At 37.7% G+C, this 14,243-nt stretch overlaps 1 protein-coding gene across 1 annotated transcript; it reads left to right on the top strand.

Moving 5' to 3' along the window:
* Nucleotides 1-606: 606 nt before the first annotated feature.
* On the top strand, nucleotides 607-7,705 carry LOC106090410 (probable cytochrome P450 6a21). The gene is made up of 3 exons (XM_059370334.1): nucleotides 607-1,077; nucleotides 6,432-7,115; nucleotides 7,172-7,705. Exons 1-3 carry the CDS (start codon nucleotides 660-662, stop codon nucleotides 7,588-7,590), a joined length of 1,521 nt encoding a protein of 506 aa, XP_059226317.1. The 5' UTR covers nucleotides 607-659; the 3' UTR covers nucleotides 7,591-7,705.
* Nucleotides 7,706-14,243: the final 6,538 nt, after the last annotated feature.

Genomic DNA, 14,243 nt, shown 5'->3' with positions numbered 1-14,243 from the left:
CGGTCTAAATCTGTGTATAACCCGATATATCTCCCATATAAACCGTTCTCCCGATTTGAGCCCTTGGAAGCCTCAATTTTCATCCGATTTTGCTGAAATTGTGCATATAGTGTTCTGTTATGACTCTCAACAACTATGCCAAGTATCGCCCAAATCGGTCTATAACCAGATATAGCTTCCATATTTTAGCAGAGTCCATGGTGGTGGGTTCCCAAGATTCGGTCCGGCCGAACTTAGCACACTTTTAATTGTTTGATTTGCAAGAGTTTCGTGCATTCAGGTATGACCCAGGCAAAATAAATGGTAAATGATCCATTCAAAATTAATGACAGTTTTCTTAAATTATTCAATACACCAAACGCCAGTGATGCTGTATACCTTTTGGTCTGCTTATCCAAACTCGTACTTGTTCTAGCACTGCAGCTTAATAACCAGCTTTTGTGTACTCTCTAATATCAAAAACATAATGAGCACCAAAGTCTGGGCCACTTAAAAAGACATCAGCCACAAACTACCTCTCTATCGCCACCATATAGCAAAGATTATAAAATTTAACTATTCTCACTGTACGGTTTGTAAATACACTTAACGTTCAGTTATCTGGCAATCGTTTGAGCGAACAGGTTGTCTGTCTCGCAGAACATAAATTTCTGCTCGCAATGTCCTTGTCCACCCTCTTGCTGACGCTCGTTTGCGGTCTAGTAGTTTATTTGTTGGTGCGCTGGAAGAAAAATCGCTCATATTGGCAATCTTTGGGCATACCCTGCGAGGAGCCACACCTAATATTGGGCAATGTGTGGGGAGTGCAAACCAAGCGCGGCTTTTCGGATGTATGGCAGCAATATTATGATCGCTTCAAAGGCACCGGGCCATTTGCGGGATTCTATTGGTTTCTCAAGCCTGCAGTGTTTGTGCTGGAACCGGAACTAATTAAGCAGATCTTAATTAAGGATTTCACCAATTTCACCGATCGTGGTTTCTTTCACAACGAAAAGGATGATCCCTTGTCGGGACAATTGTTTCTACTGGATGGTGGCAAATGGAAGAATATGCGCAATAAACTGTCGCCCACCTTTACGTCGCACAGTGGGCCAAATGGCAAAAAAATTGGAAATAAGTCTACAACTTTTTATCTGTTGATTTTAGCCATACAAAATGTTCTAGACATTTGTAGAGGAGGACATAGGCTTTCAGAAAAGTGCTGTTGTTGGTCCATATCTTTAATACAGGGTGAGCTACAGGGTGTCAAAGTTGACCACTTTTGACTTCTCCAAGCTTCTGGGGGCCATAACTTTTGATCTACTCAACCGATTTACATGATTTAGGACTCTAGAGAAAGAGCTTGACAAGATCTAAAAAACTTATGCATAAAGTACCATGCCATCGTGTACTGTTAAGGAGTTATGAATTGTTTAATTTTAAAATATGAAAATTTGGCCTTGGTTTTTTTCAGTGTTTTTTAAATAACTCCGTCAATTTTAAAGCTATAAACTTCATACTTCACACAAATTATGCCAGCATATGTGTGCATAAAATACAAAAGGAATCACGTGAATATCTTTGGCGGTTTAAAAATGGCATCGTTTTCAATATGAAAAATATTTTTTTTGTCAAAAAATTGCAAAATTTTTCAAAAAAGATACTCCCATTTCCTTTAAGTTTTCGCAAACTTTGGCCGTCAAAGCATTATCATTTCTTTCCATTTTCACAAAGTCGAGGTATTAAGAAAAGTTTTAAGTGCTAATTTGGCTAATTTCGATATCAAACAACACCGTTATCTTAAGACCAAAATGGCCAATTTTTTTACTAAACTTCAAAAGTTTCTCACTGGAAAAAAAGTTCCACGGGGATTTTTTCGCTTTTTTTGAACTTAAATGAAAGCTTAAAATGTTCCCAACATTTTAAGGTATGTCTCGCCATATCCTAGCCATAAATGAGATCGTAGCGATCAAAATACTGAAAAAAGTCAATTTTCAAGTAGTGCTATATTCATTGCTAAAAAACAAGTATTACGTCACATTTTATTGCAAAGATGTTAAATAAACTTTTATTTGGTAACACTTCTTCTACAAAACACAAAAAGAATCATGGAAATATCTCTATTCTATTCCATTTTATGGAACCGGCAATAAAAAAGTCAATTTTTCAAAAAAGTCGAATTTCCCAAATTTTGTTTTTGTTGTCCTAATTGCACATGACACACTATAGCCATATTTACGCAACATACCTTATCGTAAAGGAAATTTTCATACCTTTCCAACAATGTATAAAACATTTCTCAACTCGGATTCTATCTACTCTAAAATTCATTTACACTTCATTAAACTCTATATAAAAATGTCTATTTGTGAAATGGAACCTTATATGGGGCCTACACTAAAACATTGATAGATTTGCCCAGGGTTTACAATACAAATGTGTTAGAATAAAAAAAGGTCTCCTGCCAAAGTTTAAAAAAATTGGAATAAAAATATGTGTTTTAGAGCGAAAACACTTCGCATCGGCGTGCGTTTGTATAGTACCTACATCTATTTTTAATGTAAGCTGATGATTTTTGAATAAAAAGTAACCTAGAAATATACCTGCATATATATATATATTTGTGTTAAGATTTGATGCAGACAAATGTTACCTGTTTCGCTATGTCGAATTCCCAGGAAATCCACCGTATCAATGAATGTGAAAAAACCTACCCATAAAAAATTCATTGTCATTTTTTTTAACCAAATTCGAGTCCAGGTAAATAATTATAGAAGAGTAAGTAAAAAGAGGCACTTTGGACCCCTTTTTACGATTGCGTCTGATACCTGAAATGGGTCATTAATTGTGAATATATTGCATAAATATTTGAACAAAATCCAAATTTTCTTCATTATATTTTGTAGAGGCGTAAAGGACATTTATAAGTTATGGAAGTCATACTGAAGTATTCCACTCTTTCGAAAATTGTATGGGACATCAAAAATGATTCCAAATCATACACGGAGTCATTTAAGGAACTTGTTTACACTTTGGACCACATATATGGAATAAGGCTAAATAAAGACGCTTTAGACAAACTTGAAAAATTCTACAAATCATTTGAGAGAAGGTTGCCAGAATGTTCATTCGCAAAAATCTAGTTTTTCAAAATGTATGAGAAGTGGCTGAAATCGGATCTACTTATTGAAATTAAACCGCTGATTCCCGGCCGGCCTAGCAAAGCATACGACGAAGTTACGGAGAAAACCAAAAAGAAAAAACAAGAGGAACTATTGGCGGCACATCCGCCAAATTTAATAAAAGATACGTTCAAAACAGCATTGTTAAAAACACAACCAAAAAATGTTGGACGAATTGTCGATGTTTTACCATTAGCATCTCCGAAAAGGGTAAAGAGAATGGTAGAAAGTATTCCAACTCCAAAATCGACTACAGAATTCACGGAGGAAGATGCACTGGCCCTGATTTTGAACCTAGGCCTCTCAAGAAACAAATACTCAACAATGAGGAAGGCTCTTCGTGAAAAAGGATGGGGTTGTTTACCCTCAAAACATAAATTGTACAACACCAGGACGAAAATGGTGCCATCAAATATATACGTGGACGAATTAAAAGCAAGAGTGAAACTTGCTGATCTTGTTGAAAATACAGCTGTTAGAATTATTTCTAATTTTACTGAAGAACAGTTGAACACATGTAATAATTCCGAAGTGGTTTTGATCAGCAAATGGGGTTGTGATGGATCATCTGGATTTTCCGAATATAAGCAACAAACAGAAATAGATACCAACTTCGCATCAATTTTCATGGCATCATTAGTACCATTGAGAATGAGATTGTACAAGGACCAATCTTCATCATCGAAAGAAAATGCATTTCAAGATATATGGATAAATAGAACACCTGGGTCAAAATATTTATGTCGCCCAATTCGGTTTGAGTATACAAAGGAAGACCGGAACACAACACGATCTTTGGTGAACGAAATAAAGGAAGAAATTGCTGCATTACCCATGATTGTTATAAACCAATTGGGAAGAAATATAAAAGTTTCGTTTCAACTACAACTCACTATGATCGATGGAAAGGTGGCAAACGCATTAACTGGCGTTATGTCCAATTGGAGATGCAATATTTGTGGCAAGAAGAATGGGCAATTCGAGGACAAGTCTGATGAAAATTTAGTAAACGAAAATGCGCTCAATTTCGGTATTTCGCCCCTGCACTGTAGAATTCGATTCATGGAGTATTGTTTGCATTTATCGTATGACCTTAAATATCGGACTAGCCCTGGAAACCGCGATGTCTCTGCTAGAAACAACCAAGATCTTCACAAAATGAGGCAGGAAGAGAAGAATCGAATCCAGTTGGAGTTTAAACAAAAGGGACTTATAATAGATAAACCTCTTTACGGATACGGAAGCACAAATGATGGCAACTCGGCAAGGCGGTTTTTTGAGGACCCCGTATCGACATCTAAAATAACCGGTCTTGATGAACACTTGCTAAGACGATTCAAAGTGATTTTGGCTGTAATCAATAGCAAAAAGATGATAAATTCAACCAAATTTGAAGCTTATAGTAATGACACAAAAAACATTTTATCTGATTTATATTCGTGGAAAGCTTTAACACCGACAGTACATAAAGTCTTACATCATGGCAAGGAAATTGTGGAATACAACATACTTCCGTTAGGAGAACTTACAGAAGAAGCTCAGGAATCCCGTAATAGAGATGTTAAACAGTTCCGGCTTTTCAATACCCGAAAGAGCACCAAATTTAACCAAAATTATGATTTACTTCAATATTTATTGTTATCGTCTGATCCGGTACTATACAGCATCAGAACTAAATGGCTACCAAAAATATGTGACGATATAGATAAGGACGATCCCGATGCCATTCAAATTAAAGAGCTTTTAAATTTTGATACCTTAGATTATTTGGTAGAGAATAAAATCAAATAATACAAAACTAAAATGCTTTTTTATTTTGGGAGTAGCTAATATACATATAAACGCACGCCGATGCGAAGTGTTTTCGCTCTAAAACACATATTTTTATTCCAATTTTTTTAAACTTTGGCAGGAGACCTTTTTTTATTCTAACACATTTGTATTGTAAACCCTGGGCAAATCTATCAATGTTTTAGTGTAGGCCCCATATAAGGTTCCATTTCACAAATAGACATTTTTATATAGAGTTTAATGAAGTGTAAATGAATTTTAGAGTAGATAGAATCCGAGTTGAGAAATGTTTTATACATCGTTGGAAAGGTATGAAAATTTCCTTTACGATAAGGTATGTTGCGTAAATATGGCTATAGTGTGTCATGTGCAATTAGGACAACAAAAACAAAATTTGGGAAATTCGACTTTTTTGAAAAATTGACTTTTTTATTGCCGGTTCCATAAAATGGAATAGAATAGAGATATTTCCATGATTCTTTTTGTGTTTTGTAGAAGAAGTGTTACCAAATAAAAGTTTATTTAACATCTTTGCAATAAAATGTGACGTAATACTTGTTTTTTAGCAATGAATATAGCACTACTTGAAAATTGACTTTTTTCAGTATTTTGATCGCTACGATCTCATTTATGGCTAGGATATGGCGAGACATACCTTAAAATGTTGGGAACATTTTAAGCTTTCATTTAAGTTCAAAAAAAGCGAAAAAATCCCCGTGGAACTTTTTTTCCAGTGAGAAACTTTTGAAGTTTAGTAAAAAAATTGGCCATTTTGGTCTTAAGATAACGGTGTTGTTTGATATCGAAATTAGCCAAATTAGCACTTAAAACTTTTCTTAATACCTCGACTTTGTGAAAATGGAAAGAAATGATAATGCTTTGACGGCCAAAGTTTGCGAAAACTTAAAGGAAATGGGAGTATCTTTTTTGAAAAATTTTGCAATTTTTTGACAAAAAAAATATTTTTCATATTGAAAACGATGCCATTTTTAAACCGCCAAAGATATTCACGTGATTCCTTTTGTATTTTATGCACACATATGCTGGCATAATTTGTGTGAAGTATGAAGTTTATAGCTTTAAAATTGACGGAGTTATTTAAAAAACACTGAAAAAAACCAAGGCCAAATTTTCATATTTTAAAATTAAACAATTCATAACTCCTTAACAGTACACGATGGCATGGTACTTTATGCATAAGTTTTTTAGATCTTGTCAAGCTCTTTCTCTAGAGTCCTAAATCATGTAAATCGGTTGAGTAGATCAAAAGTTATGGCCCCCAGAAGCTTGGAGAAGTCAAAAGTGGTCAACTTTGACACCCTGTAGCTCACCCTGTATTAAAGATATGGACCAACAACAGCACTTTTCTGAAAGCCTATGTCCTCCTCTACAAATGTCTAGAACATTTTGTATGGCTAAAATCAACAGATAAAAAGTTGTAGACTTATTTCCAATTTTTTTGCCATTTGGCCCACTGTGCGTCGGGGAAGATGAAATTCATGTTTCCCACTGTCATTAAAGTGGGCCATGAGTTTGTTGAGGTTCTGGGCAAAATGCTGGACGCCGAAGGAAGTGTGGTGGAGGTTAAGGAAATGTTGGCACGTTTCACCACCGATGTCATAGGAACTTGTGCCTTTGGCATAGACTGCAGCAGCCTCAAGGATCCCAATGCTGAGTTTCGTGTTATGGGCCGCAAATCCCTAGTGGAGCAAAGACATGGTCAACTGGTCATAGCATTTATGGCCAGTTTTGTTGATTTGGCACGCAAGCTGCGCATGAAACAAACGCCCGATGACATAGAGCAATTCTTTTTGCGTATTGTACGCGAAACTGTGGAATATCGTGAGAAGAATCAAATTCGGCGCAATGACTTTATGGACATGTTGATCGATTTGAAGAATAAGAAGCTAATGAAGGGCGAACATGGTGATGAGTTGACCAATTTGACTTTGGAGGAAATCACGGCACAGGCTTTTGTCTTCTTTAATGCTGGCTTTGAGACCTCATCGACAACACTGGGCTTTACCTTGTACGAATTGGCTAAAAATCTGGAAATACAAGAGCGTGGACGCCAAGAGGTTTTGGAAAAGTTGGAGAAACACAATCAAGAGTTTAGCTATGATTGCATGAAAGAAATGACATATTTGGAGCAAATCATATCGGGTAAGATTTGGAAGAAACAAATATTGGTGTGGCTATTTAGAATATTTTCTTTCTAGAAACCCTTCGCCTTTATACAGTTTTGCCAGTGCTCAATCGCATGGCCTTGGAGGATTATGTGGTGCCTGGTAATCCTCGCTATGTCATCAAGAAGAATATGCCGATTTTCATTCCTGCCGGAGCCATACACCGCGATGAGCAATACTATCCCAATCCCCAGGTCTTCAATCCCGATAACTTTTCCCCCGAACAAATGGCCAGCAGGGATTCGATTTTATTTTTACCCTTTGGTGAGGGGCCCAGAAATTGTATTGGCCTACGTTTTGGCAAAATGCAGGCTATGGTTGGTCTAGCCATGCTCTTGAAGAATTTTAAGTTCTCCTTCTGTGATCAAACCGAAACTAAATTGACCTATAGCAAGAAATCGTTTTTGATAGGTACCGATAAGGGCATATATCTAAGGGTCACCAAAATATAGAAACTTCATATATTTATATGTATGTAGGTATGTATATTGATTTTTGTTTTTTTTTACATTTTTTACCAGTTATTAAATAACAATAAATGTGAGTGTGTGTAAAATTTTAATGTTAAATAATATTTGGTTTTTGATAATAACCATTCATGTGTGTTTTTTCATAGGCGACTCACTTTGAGCGAAGTCAATGGGATTGCCATGTCAACGAAAATATGTGTGTTTATGTTATGTTATCTGGTTATAGCCATAGCCAAGTCATGGCGAATCAAAACCATTGTCACATTTCTTATCTAAGAATTCCAGTTGTAGAAATTTGTTATTAATTATTCCATATCTAATCCAATAGTATCGATAATGGAACCCAACAATACAGGCGTAAATTTCAAGATTTCAAATAATTATTCACTGGTTTGTTGTGCCAAATTGGATACAAGTTTTGTTATTTTGAAGAAAAATGTATGGGGTACACTTAAACCAGTTAACGGATTGTTGGGCGGTATATCCCTTTGAAATCTTCACTAGAAATTCAGTATTCTTTACACTGAACAATACTTTTTCCTGATATTAAAAAGATGAGCCAAAGTTCACGAACATAGCTTAAAGACCAGTAAGGAGAGGCAAAAGTCGGGCGGAGCCGACTATATAATACCCTACACCTACCCTACATTTATAAATTCGGGCAATAGGTATATGAGAGCTATATCTAAATCTGAACCGACTTTTTCGAACAGATCGTTTGAAAATTGTAGTTACTATGGCCATTTAAGTGGAAATCGGGCTTTACATATATATGGGAGCTATATCTAAATATAAACCGAAATCTTGCAGATTTGTTAAGGTCAATAACAAAACAATCCACGTCAAATTTGGTGCAGATCGGTTGAAAATTTTAGTTACTGCGGCCATTTAAGTGGAAATCAGGCGATACATATATATGGGAGCTATATCTAAATCTGAACCGATTTTGATGAAATCTTGCATATAGGTTAAAATCTGTAACAAAACAATCCATGCCAAATTTTGTGCAGATCGGTTGAAAATTTTAGTTACTACGGCCAGTGGAAATCGGGCGATACATATATATGGCAGCTATATCTAAATCTGAACCGATTTTGATAAAATCTTGCGAATAGGTTAAGACCAGTAACAAAACAATCAATGCCAAATTTTGTGCAGATCAGTTGAAAAATGTAGTTACTACGGCCATTTAAGCCCAAATCGGGGGATACCTATAAATGGCAGATATATCTAAATCTGAACCGATATTGATGAAATCTTGCAGATATGTTAAAATCAGTAACAAAACAATCCTTGCCAAATTTTGTGCAGATCGGCTGAAAATTTTAGTTCCTACGGCCATTTAATGGCAAATCGGACGATATATATATATGGGAGCTTTATCCAAATCTGAACCGATTTTGATGAAATCTTGCAAATAGGTTAAGATTGGTAACAAAACAATTCGTGCCAAATTTTGTGCAGATCGGTTGAAAATTGTAGTTACTACAGCCATTTGGGGCAAATCGGGCGATACATATATATGGGAGCTACATGCAAATCTGAACCGATTTTGATGAAAATTGCAAATAGGTTAAGATCGGTAACAAAACAATCAATGCCAAATTTTGTGCAGATCAGTTGAAAAATGTACTTACTACGGTCATTAAAGTGGAAATCGGGCAATACATATATATGAGAGCTATATTTAAATATGAACCGATTTTAAAGAAATCTTGCAGATATGTTAAGATCAGCAACAGAACAATCCGTGCGAAATTTTGTGCAGATCGGTTGAAAATTGTAGTTACTACGGCCATTTAAGCCCAAATCGGGCGATACCTATATATGGCAGATATATCTAAATCTGTACCGATATTGATGAAATCTTGCAGATATGTTAAAATCAGTAACAAAACAATCCTTGCCAAATTTTGTGCAGATCGGTTGAAAATTGTAGTTACTACAGCCATTTGGGGCAAATCGGGCGATACATATATATGCGAGCTACATGCAAATCTGAACCGATTTTGATGAAATCTTGCAAATAGGTTAAAATCGGTAACAAAACAATCCGTGCGAAATTTTGTGCTGATCGGTTGAAAATTGTAGTTACTACAGCCATTTAAGGGCAAATCGGGCGATTCATATATATGGGAGCTATATCCAAATGTGGACCGATTTTGCAAATGGGTTAAGAAAAATCCATGCCAAATTTTGTGCAAATCGGTTTAAAATTGTTGTATTAGGTTAGGTTGAAAAAAAGGTGCAGATATTAATCCGCCCCATGCCACTATAGACATACACCTAAGCCAGTAATCGGCTCTAAAAACTATAAAGTAACCTCAAAAAAAAAAAAATTTTAAGTTAGGAATTCCGTGCTACTTATAAAATCCTTAATTGTTTTCAATGCCACTCCCTTAAGTTGGTTCTTGTCTGATATTGTGTCCCCACCTAAGTACCGGTGATGAAAACGGAAAGCCGGCAATGACAAAGGAAATGCTCCAACGCCTCATCAATGTAAACCCCGCAGGCCCACTCATCCTAGCTTTGATCCATTCGTGTAACATGATCTTCCAGATGGCAATACTAGGGTTCCGTCAATCCAAGAGTGTGGCGTTGGCAGCAGTGCCTCGCACTCGACGTCAAGGTTCATCTCAGGTATCCAATCGGAAACCTCTTCCCTTCCTTCCAGGTTTCCTATCGTCGCCTCGATTATACCGCGATGGTATGAGCTGCTCCCTTCCTCAATCCCTTCTCCCATCATCTTAAGTCTCATAGCCGCAGTGGCTGCCTCACACTTAATCTGTATGTCGATGGGTCGGATATATAGAATAGTATCCAGTGCCCTAGTGAGCGTGGTCCTCATCGCTCTGCCTATGCCAAGGCAACATGTTCTCTGAACCTGTTGTATGGTCCTTATGTTGCACTTTTTCGACATAGTAGTCCACCAAACTACTGAGACGTAAGTAAGTATTGGTCTAATCACGCTCCCCTAGAGCCAGTGGACTATCTTCGGATTCAGGCCCCATTTCAACCCTACGGCCCGTCTATATTGTGCCCAACATCTGTGAGCCTTCTCAGTACGCTCCTGAATGTGACACTTCCAATTCAGTTTCCTGTCCAAGATCACACCTAAGTATTTGACCATGTCAGATATTTAAATTGTCTTATTGAGGAAAGGTGGTGCGTTAAATTGACCCACCTTCGTCTTCCTCGTGAACAGTCATATTTCAGTCTTCTGTAGGTTAACATTGAGACCTCTGGGTCTAGCCCAGTCATATGTCATATGCAAGACCCTTTCGGCCCTTCTGCATAGCTTGTTCGGATCCTTACCCCTGAGAAGTTTAAAACATCGTTTGCGTAGCAGACGGGTTCAAATCTCTCCTCAGTCAGCATCCGTAATAGGTCATTTATGGTGGCCACCCATAGGAGTGGCGATAAAATGGCCCCCTGTGGCGTGCCCTATGCTACTTTCTCTCATATATTTATGCCATGAGACACACAATTTTTCCACCTGTTCTTTAGCATATGGTTTAGCCAGTCTCTAAGGACCGGGTCCACCCGGTACTGGTCTAAGAATCGGATCAGTGTGTCACTCCGCACATTGTTAAAAGCCCCTTTGATGTCAACGCATACCGCCAGTGTGTATGTTTTGGCATAGAAGGATTCTTCTATTTTATACACAACTTCGTGCAGGGCAGTCCCCACCGACTTTCCCTTGTTATAGGTATGTTGTTTGTATTTGAGCAGTTCGCTGAATATCCTACTCTTTATCATGGTGTCCACAATACGTTCCATGGTTTTGAGTAGAAAGGACGTACGGCTTATGGGTCTGTAGGCCTTTGGTGTCGCATAACTTGCCTTGCCGGGCTTAGGTATAAACACCACCCTTGCCTCCTGCCAGGATTCAGAGTCCCAGGTACGCTGTGGAAGTATTGGCCAGGTTGAGCGCCAGTTAGCCTGCCTCCTTCTATAGTAACGCCGGAAATATTCCATCAGGTCCGGGTAACTTAAATGGTTTGAAGCTCCTCAAGTATTCCTTCACCATAAATTCCTTAATTATAAACCTTCGATCAATGTCATAATTCCAAGATTCCGGTGTCTTCGAGAGTCCCTTCGTATCCAACGGAAAATGGGTTTTCATCAAAAGCCAAGATTGACCAATAAATGCGCTTGCAGTGGCTCTAGTAGTGAAAATCGTGCGATATGTATATATGGCAGATATATCTAGATCTGAACCGATTTCTATGAAAGTCACCAGTAATATCGAGAGTCATAAGAAAATCCTTTCTGCCGAATTTCGAGAGAATTGGTTACCAAATGACTATTTTATTGGAGTACTACTGCAAATGGGACGAACATATATATAAGAGCTATATCCAAATCTGGTCCGATTTTTTATAATTTTTCCCATAGGCTTCGTCTCTAGGCCGAAAAACATGCCTGTCCCAAATTTGAAGATTATCGGATGAGACCTACGACCTGTAGTTAGTACACAAATTAACATGGACAGACAGACAGACGGTTGGACATAGCTAAATCGAATCAGAAAGTGATTCTGAGTCGATCGTTATACTTATCAATGGGTGTTACGAACAAATGCACTAAGTTATAATACCCTGTACCACAGTAGTGGTGTTGGGTATAAAAATGCTTCATTGGCTTTGATTCATCTTAATCAGAGTTTTGGCAACTCTACCCATTTATTTACAAACAAAAAATAATTATGAGTGTCAGTCATGTAGTCACATCGCAATTAGATATTCTGCGTATCTAAAACTTGGAATGTAAAATTTTTTTTGAGATTAACTTTGCAAGCTTTATATGAGTATCTACATCATAACAACAGCTTTTGAAAATGAGAGAGCAAGTTAACTTAGAGAATATCAAATACACTACGATTTATATTACCCTTCTCTCCACCATAGTATGGGTGGGTCAAATGAGCAGTTGCACAGGCAAGACGTGAATTTTTGTACCCTCCATCATAAGATGGGGGTATACTAGGCTAATCGTTCCGTTTGTAGCACCTTGAAATATTGATGTGCGATTCCATTAGGTATATTTATCTTGACCGTTGCGATGTTCTTAGTCGTTCTAGCTATGTCCGTTGGCACGATTCTCTGCTCGTCCGTCTGCGGAAATCACGATAGCGGTCGAAGGCGTAAAGCACGAATACTTTTTATACCCACCACCGACGGATGGGGGTATATTCATTTTGTCATCCTGTTTGCAACACATCGAAATATCCATTTCAGACCCTACAAAGTATATATATTCTTGATCAGCGTAAAAATCTAAGACGATCTAGACATGTCCGTCTGTCTGTCCGTCTGTCCGTCTGTCTGTTGAAATCACGCTACAGTCTTCAAAAATAGAGATATTGAGCTGAAACTTTGCACAGATTCTTTTTTTGTCCATAAGCAGGTTAAGTTCGAAGATGGGCTATATCGGACTATATCTTGATATAGCCCCCATATAGACCGATCCGCCGATTTAGGGTCTTAGGCCCATATAAGCCACATTTATTATCCCATTTTGCTGAAATTTGGGATAGTGAGTTGTGTTAGGCCCTTCAACATCCTCCGTCAATTTGACTCAGATCGGTTCAGATTTGGATATAGCTGCCATATAGACCGATCCTCCGATTTGGGGTCTTAGACCCATAAAAGCCACATTTATTATACGATTTTGCTGAAATTTGGAACAGTGAGTTGTGTTAGACACTTCGACATCCTTCTCCAATTTGACTCAGATCTATGCAGGTTTGGATATAGCTGCCATATAGACCGATCCTCCAATTTAGGGTCTTAGGCCCATAAATCCATATTTATTATCCAATTTTGCTGAAATTTGGGACAGTGAGTTGTTTTAGGCCCTTCAATATCCTCCGTTAATATGACTCAGATCGGTTTAGATTTGGATATAGCTGCCATATAGACCGATCCTCCAATATAGGGTCTTAGGCCCAAAAAACCAATATTTATTATCCGATTTTGCTGAAATTTGGGACAGTGAGTTGTGTTAGGCCCTTTAACATCCTCCATCAATTTGGATTAGATCGGTCCAGATTTGGATATAGCTGCCATATAGACCGATTCTCCGATTTGGGGTCTTAGGCCCATAAGAGGCGCATTTATTGTCCGATGTCGCCGAAATTTGGGACAGTAAGTTAAGTTAAGGCCCTTGACATACTTCTGCATTATCGCACAGATCGGTCCAGATTTGGATGTAGCTGCCATATAGACCGATCTCTCGGTTTTAGGTTTTGGGACCATAAAAATTGCATTTATTGTCCGATGTTGCCGAAATTTGGGACAAAAAGTTAAGTTAAGCCCCTCCACATATTTCTGCTATGGGACATAAGGTATTAGTATTGCACCGGATTTTGACGAAAGGTGGTTTACATATATATACGAGGTGGTGGGTATCCAAAGTTCGGCCCGGCCGAACTTAACGCCTTTTTACTTGTTATTGATGTAGATCGTTGGGGATTGCAAAGGGGGCATATTGAATTGAATGTGGTTGCCATATAAAATGGTCCTTCGATTTGACTTCTTAAGCTCATAGAAGCCGCAATTGTTATCAGATCAGGTTAAAACTTTGAAAGTAGTGTTTTGTTACGACTCCCAACAATCGTTACACAATTTCCC

This window comes from Stomoxys calcitrans, chromosome 5, assembly GCF_963082655.1.
Source record: "Stomoxys calcitrans chromosome 5, idStoCalc2.1, whole genome shotgun sequence".
Taxonomy (NCBI): Eukaryota; Metazoa; Arthropoda; class Insecta; order Diptera; family Muscidae; genus Stomoxys; species Stomoxys calcitrans.
This window is presented reverse-complemented; position numbering and strand designations above follow the sequence as displayed.